Source organism: Oncorhynchus gorbuscha, unplaced genomic scaffold (assembly GCF_021184085.1).
Source record: "Oncorhynchus gorbuscha isolate QuinsamMale2020 ecotype Even-year unplaced genomic scaffold, OgorEven_v1.0 Un_scaffold_295, whole genome shotgun sequence".
NCBI lineage: Eukaryota > Metazoa > Chordata > Actinopteri > Salmoniformes > Salmonidae > Oncorhynchus > Oncorhynchus gorbuscha.
Genome location: NW_025745159.1, coordinates 182,726 through 190,657, shown reverse-complemented (window position 1 = coordinate 190,657; position 7,932 = coordinate 182,726). Strand labels below are relative to the sequence as shown.

Below are 7,932 nucleotides of genomic sequence, written 5' to 3'. Positions count from 1 at the left end.
GATGTGAAATGGCTAGCTTAGTTAGCGGTGGTGCTAGTGTAACGGATGTGAAACGGCTAGCTTAGTTAGCGGTGTGCGCTAAATAGTGTTTCAATCGGTTACGTCACTTGCTCTGAGACCTTGAAGTAGTAGTTCCCCTTGCTCTGCAAGGGCCGCGGCTTTTGTGGAGCGATGGGTAACGACGCTTTGAGGGTGACTGTTGTCGTTGTGTGCAGAAGGTCCCTGGTTCGCGCCCGGGTATGGGCGAGGGGACGGTTTAAAATTATACTGTTACATGTGCATCTGGTGAACATAAACCAAACGCCACGTCGGTTTTGCCCCACGATAAGGAGAGGGAAAACAAATAGGAAGTAATGCACAGTTAAGGGGCGTGGTCTAGTGGTTATCACTTGCTGGACGTAATAAATGTGCGCTGTCTCTTTAAGAGACACACCGTCGTAATAAATGTGCGCTGTCTCTTTAAGAGACACACCGTGGTAATAAATGTGCGCTGTCTCTTTAAGAGACACACCGTGGTAATAAATGTGCGCTGTCTCTTTAAGAGACACACCGTGGTAATAAATGTGCGCTGTCTCTTTAAGAGACACACGGTGGTAATAAAGCCGTGGTGAGGCTCGCTGCAACCAGCCGGTAGTTTCAGTTCACACAGAAACCACGGTGGAGTCGGCCGCGTATAGCCGGAGTCTTCTGAGAAAGGAGACCGAAAACCAAGCAGTAGACAGTTATATGTCGTTTCCTGTGGATTATAATAACCAATGGCTCGTCGGTGATGTACTTTCAATATCTACAAGACCTTGGGGGTGAGTTAAAAACGCCGTTTCTTTTCTTGATTTTAAAATGCCTGCTAACCGGTTTAAACAGGTACATACACCTGTTTGAAATGTTGCCCGACCGCTCTCAGAGTTTAACGGGACAATATCAAATATCACCGCCTTGGACATTTTAAAAACTCAAACATGCCTCTCTCTTTTTCACTAGGTTGATATCCAGAATCTTTTTGGACATCGTCCCGGTATTGTATTTTTGACCGGATGCATTTGATGATGGATTGGAACCGTCCCACACCTTGACATTAGTCCCACCCGGATCGAATTACCGGTCGTGTCACGTTTCCTACCTAAAGCACCGACCTCACCACCTCCGCGCCTGGAACAGGTGGAAACGTGTCATTTATTTTTGTTGTTGTTGTTGTCACCACCCACCTGGAAGCGGCATGGGTAACCAGGTTGAGAAACTGACACATCTGACGTATGACAATGTTCCGACCGCGGATCCGAACGGGTTTGACACGGAGGATGAGCTGGGGCCCCGGATCGGAGTGTCTTATATCTTCTCCGCGGACGACGACGAGCAAGAGGAACGTGTTGACGGACCGGACAAGGATCAGAACGAGGAAGAGAAACAATACGATAACTGCAACGAGCTGGAGTGTGTTGTGTACTACCGTGACGAATCTGTGTACGAGAAAAATCTCAAACTCTCCGATATGAGCACGTATTCCACTGAGAATCTTTTAAACAAGTGCATACCGGGGGATTTGGTGGAGTTCGTGGCTACGGGCCAGTACCCTCACTGGGTTGTGTACGTGGGCGACTTTCAGGTCGTTCACCTGCACCGGGCTGAAATCAAGAATAATTTCCTGACAGATGCCAGTCAGGGAAAGCGAGGCAGGATAGTAAACGGGCTGTATAAATTCCGCGCGCTGCCTCCGGAGGTGGTGGTGCAGAACGCGGTGCAGCAAGTAGGAACGAGAGACCGAGAGCTGGACTGGAGGAACTCTGAGTGCTTTGCTGCGTGGTGCAGGTTCGGGAAGAGGGAATTTAAAATAGGAGGAGAGATCCGTATCGGAAAGCAGCCCTACAGGTTGAAAATGTTGTTTTCTGAAAAGAAAAGTCACGTCCTTGAATTTCAGAGTTTTGACGACTTGATCATGGAGAAGAGGAGAAACGATCAGATGGGCAGAGATGCGGTGACGCAAGAGTTAGCGAACCATCTCAACGCAACCGATGCGGAAATTAAGGACGACTTTCATCAGAGTGTAAACTGAAAGACCCCAAGAGAAACTGATGTTATAATGACCAGTGGAGGACTTGGGCAGCGTTCAGCTTTAGGATACAGGAGCCCACGTGACTAGAACACTGTTGGAAATCGTATTTAGTATTTTTTGGCGCAATGCCGTGCGCCTTTTTATGCGTACCAACGCATTTATATTGGTTTGAGACGAAGTAGCAACTCGACCAATGAAGTGCATTTAATTTACCAACACTTTCTACCTTGAGATAAGGACACGTTGAAACACACAAACATTCCTGTCTATACTGAACAAAAATATAAACTCAACATGCAACAATTATGGAATTTACTGAGTTATGGTTCATATAAGGAAAACAGTCGATTGAAATAAATAGATTAGGCCCTAGTATATGGATATAGGGTCTAATGTTCACTATCGGATGTAAACATGTAAATATGCATCTGTTGGTCACCGATACATTTATTTTTATGAGCCTCAGGATCTCGTCACGGTGTCTCTGGACATTCCAAATTGCCCTCGATGATTTAAAATGCAATTGTATTCGTTGTGTCCGTAGCTTATACCTGCCCCATTTCATAACCCCACCGCCACCACGGGGCACTCTGTTCACAACGTTGACGTCGGTAAACCGCTCGCCCACACGACGCCATACACATGGTCTGCGGGTTTTGAGGTTGGTTGGACATACTGCCAAATTCTGTAAAAACAACGTTGGATGTGGGTTATGTTAGAGAAATCAAAATTCAATTCTCTGATATCAGCTCTGGTGGACATTCCTGCAGTCAGCATGACAAGTGTACACTCCCTCAAAACTTGAGACATATGTGACATTGTGTTGTGTGACAAAATGGCCTTTTTTTTGTCCCCCAGCACAAGGTGCACCTGTGTAATTATCATTCTGTTTAATCAGCTTCTTGATATGCCACACCTGTCAGGTGAACGGATTCTCTTGGCACAGGAGAAATGTTCACTAACAGGGATGGAAACAAATTTATGCCAAAAAATGTGTGTATGGAACATATCTTGTCTCTTTTCATTCCAGCTCATGAATCATGGGAACAACACTTGTATATGTTTGTTTATATGTTTGTTCAGTGTAGCTTCAAGTCGTCCCATATGGACTGGTCACTGTTGTTTTCTGCCGATCTGAAGAGGAGCAAAGCCTTTCCTATCGGTCTGTTTCACAACGTGCTCCTGGACAACCCCTGGTGTTTTAGACCAATGGAGAGGGAGCAGAACGTGCTCCTGGACAACCCCTGGTGTTTTTAGACCAATGGAGAGGGAGGGAGCAGAACATGTGATCTATTTGACATTTCACTTTCCGGATTCCCTACTGTGACTTTATGATTCCCTTTCTGACCTGTCTGACTGGTTATTGTATTCACAACCACAACTCTGTGTGTCCCAAATGGCTCCCTATATAGTGCACTACTTTTGGCCAGAGCCCTATGGTCCCTTGTCAAATGTAGTGCACTACCATACAGGGTGCCATTTGGGATGTTTCCTGGCTGCACTTTAATTGAGTCTATTATTGATTTCATGGGGTTTTTAAAAACATTGTTATTATTTTTTTTTGGAAGTGAATGTTTGTATGAGGAAATGTATGTAAATAAATATCTATTTAACCTAAATTAATATTTTCTTACAGCACTAGTCTGTTGATTGGTCAACTGCAAAAGGATACATGTACTTCTATTCAATTAAAAACCAGACATTGATGGCTGGCACTGTGTAGTTTTGCATTCACACCCAAAGTCAGGTACAACCCCATTACTTTATCTCCCTGAGCAGGAGTCATTCCATTACTTTATTACGTTATCTCCCTGAGCAGGAGTCATTCATTACTTTATTACGTTATCTCCCTGAGCAGGAGTCATTCATTACTTTATTACGTTATCTCCCTGAGCAGGAGTCATTCCATTACTTTATTACTTTACCTCCCTGAGCAGGAGTCATTCCATTACTTTATTACTTTACCTCCCTGAGCAGGAGTCATTCCATTACTTTATTACGTTATCTCCCTGAGCAGGAGTCATTCCATTACTTTATTACGTTATCTCCCTGAGCAGGAGTCATTCCATTACTTTATTACGTTATCTCCCTGAGCAGGAGTCATTCATTACTTTAATACTTGCATTACTTTATTACGTTATCTCCCTGAGCAGAAGTCATTCATTACACCCTCAGGGTGTTCTGTTGACCCCTCAGGGTGTTCTGTTGACCCCTCAGGGTGTTCTGTTGACCCCTCAGGGTGTTCTGTTGACCCCTCAGGGTGTTCTGTTCAGCCCTCGGGGTGTTCTGTTCAGTCCTCAGGGTGTTCTGTTCAGTCCTCAGGGTGTTCTGTTCAGTCCTCAGGGTGTTCTGTTCAGTCCACAGGGTGTTCTGTTCAGTCCTCGGGGTGTTCTGTTCAGTCCTCGGGGTGTTCTGTTCAGTCCTCGGGGTGTTCTGTTCAGTCCTCGGGGTGTTCTGTTCAGTCCTCGGGGTGTTCTGTTCAGTCCTCGGGGTGTTCTGTTCAGTCCTCGGGGTGTTCTGTTGACCCCTCGGGGTGTTCTGTTGACCCCTCGGGGTGTTCTGTTGACCCCTCGGGGTGTTCTGTTGACCCCTCGGGGTGTTCTGTTGACCCCTCGGGGTGTTCTGTTGACCCCTCGGGGTGTTCTGTTGACCCCTCGGGGTGTTCTGTTCAGTCCTCGGGGTGTTCTGTTCTGTTGACCCCTCGGGGTGTTCTGTTGACCCCTCGGGGTGTTCTGTTGACCCCTCGGGGTGTTCTGTTGACCCCTCGGGGTGTTCTGTTGACCCCTCGGGGTGTTCTGTTGACCCCTCGGGGTGTTCTGTTGACCCCTCGGGGTGTTCTGTTGACCCCTCGGGGTGTTCTGTTGACCCCTCGGGGTGTTCTGTTGACCCCTCGGGGTGTTCTGTTGACCCCTCGGGGTGTTCTGTTCAGTCCGCAGGGTGTTCTGTTCAAGATGTTGAACTAGTTGGTGCTCCTCCTTTGTTGACATCCGGGTTGTTAGTTTTGCTTTAAGCAGCAGGTTACCAGGATTACTACACAAAGTGTTATATTATGTAAAGGTGATTAGTTACTGAGCTTTAACTAAGCACCTTTCTGCCTGTCAGCAGAGGCCCAGAGACGTGTTTCAGCAGGTTACCAGGATTACTACACAAAAGGCACAACATTTATCTGCTTCCTCTAACAAAGGTAATCTCTGTTTTCACTGTGTGTGTGTGAGAAACTGCTTCTCTGCATTCTAATGATTTTCCTTTAGCTAGTTTTGAGCGGTGATTGTTTTGCACACACACATACTTGCACACACACACACACTTGCACAGCCAACTGCTGAGGCCTCGTTATCCCTGTAGTCAGAGTGACGCCTGAAGCATTTTAAGTCACGTGGTGGGAGAGACCCAGCTCTTGTTTGTTTTCCAGTGTTGTATTTGCACTGAGATAACAAGGGTTGATCCGGGGGGAAAGGCCCATCACGTCATCTCTGACCAGGGTTGATCCGGGGGGAAAGGCCCGTCACCTCATCTCTGACCAGGGTTGATCCGGGGGGAAAGTCACCTCATCTCTGACCAGGGTTGATCCGGGATAAGTCACCTCATCTCTGACCAGGGTTGATCCGGGGTAAAGGCCCGTCACCTCAACTCTGACCAGGGTTGATCCGGGGGTAAAGGCCCGTCACCTCATCTCTGACCAGGGTTGATCCGGGGTAAAGGCCCTTGTTGACACGTCACACACACTGAGTGAGTTATCCTGTAGTCAGAGTGACGCCTGAAGCATTTTAAGTCACGTGGTGGGACCTCATCTCTGACCAGGGTTGATCCGGGGGAAAAGTATCGTGACCTCATCTCTGACCAGGGTTGATCCGGGTAAAGGATCCTCATCTCTGACCAGGGTTGATCCGGGGGTAAAGGATCGTCACCTCATCTCTGACCAGGGTTGATCCGGGGTAAAGTCACCTCATCTCTGACCAGGGTTGATGCGGGGTAAAGGCCCGTCACCTCATCTCTGACCAGGGTTGATCCGGGGGTAAAGGCCCGTCACCTCATCTCTGACCAGGGTTGATCCGGGGGTAAAGGATCGTCACCTCATCTCTGACCAGGGTTGATCCGGGGTAAAGGCCTGTCACCTCATCTCTGACCAGGGTTGATCCGGGGTAAAGGCCCGTCACCTCATCTCTGACCAGGGTTGATCCGGGGTAAAGGCCCGTCACCTCATCTCTGACCAGGGTTGATCCGGGGTAAAGGCCTGTCACCTCATCTCTGACCAGGGTTGATCCGGGGTAAAGTCACCTCATCTCTGACCAGGGTTGATCCGGGGTAAAGTCACCTCATCTCTGACCAGGGTTGATCCGGGGGTAAAGGCCCGTCACCTCATCTCTGACCAGGGTTGATCCGGGGTAAAGGATCGTCACCTCATCTCTGACCAGGGTTGATCCGGGGTAAAGTCACCTCATCTCTGACCAGGGTTGATGCGGGGTAAAGGCCCGTCACCTCATCTCTGACCAGGTTTGATCCGGGGTAAAGGATCGTCACCTCATCTCTGACCAGGGTTGATCCGGGGTAAAGTCATCTCATCTCTGACCAGGGTTGATGCGGGGTAAAGGCCCGTCACCTCATCTCTGACCAGGTTTGATCCGGGGGAAAAGTATCGTGACCTCATCTCTGACCAGGGTTGATCCGGGGTAAAGGATCCTCATCTCTGACCAGGGTTGATCCGGGTAAAGGATCCTCATCTCTGACCAGGGTTGATCCGGGGGTAAAGGATCGTCACCTCATCTCTGACCAGGGTTGATCCGGGGTAAAGTCACCTCATCTCTGACCAGGGTTGATCCGGGGTAAAGGCCCGTCACCTCAACTCTGACCAGGGTTGATCCGGGGTAAAGGCCCGTCACCTCAACTCTGACCAGGGTTGATCCGGGGTAAAGGCCCGTCACCTCATCTCTGACCAGGGTTGATCCGGGGTAAAGTCACCTCATCTCTGACCAGGGTTGATGCGGGGTAAAGGCCCGTCACCTCATCTCTGACCAGGGTTGATCCGGGGGTAAAGGCCCGTCACTTCATCTCTGACCAGGGTTCGATCCGGGGTAAAGTCACCTCATCTCTGACCAGGGTTGATCCGGGGATAAAGGATCGTCACCTCATCTCTGACCAGGGTTGATGCGGGGTAAAGGCCCGTCACCTCATCTCTGACCAGGGTTGATCCGGGGTAAAGTCACCTCATCTCTGACCAGGGTTGATCCGGGGTAAAGTCACCTCATCTCTGACCAGGGTTGATCCGGGGTAAAGTCACCTCATCTCTGACCAGGGTTGATCCGGGGGTAAAGGCCCGTCACCTCATCTCTGACCAGGGTTGATCCGGGGTAAAGTCACCTCATCTCTGACCAGGGTTGATCCGGGGTAAAGTCACCTCATCTTTGACCAGGGTTGATCCGGGGTAAAGTCACCTCATCTCTGACCAGGGTTGATCCGGGGTAAAGTCACCTCATCTCTGACCAGGGTTGATCCGGGGGTAAAGGCCCGTCACCTCTCTGACCAGGGTTGATCTCTGACCAGGGTTGATCCGGGGTAAAGTCACCTCATCTCTGACCAGGGTTGATCCGGGGTAAAGTCACCTCATCTCTGACCAGGGTTGATCCGGGGGTAAAGGCCCGTCACCTCATCTCTGACCAGGGTTGATCCGGGGTAAAGTCACCTCATCTCTGACCAGGGTTGATCCGGGGTAAAGTCACCTCATCTCTGACCAGGGTTGATCCGGGGGTAAAGGCCCATTTTACATTTACATTTAAGACATTTAGCAGATGCTCTTATCCAGAGCGACTTACAAATTGGTGCATTCACCTTATGACATCCAGTGGAACAGTCACTTTACAATAGTGCATCTAAATCTTAAAGGGGGG

At 49.1% G+C, this 7,932-nt stretch overlaps 1 protein-coding gene across 1 annotated transcript; it reads left to right on the top strand.

The window, feature by feature from the left end:
- The first annotated feature begins 596 nt into the window (after positions 1–596).
- LOC124017635 (protein LRATD2-like) lies at positions 597–3,695 on the top strand. Its single transcript, XM_046332892.1, has 2 exons — positions 597–800; positions 979–3,695. The coding sequence occupies exon 2, from the start codon at positions 1,214–1,216 to the stop codon at positions 2,045–2,047; it is 834 nt and encodes a 277-aa protein (XP_046188848.1). The 5' UTR covers positions 597–800; positions 979–1,213; the 3' UTR covers positions 2,048–3,695.
- The last annotated feature ends 4,237 nt before the right edge of the window (positions 3,696–7,932 follow it).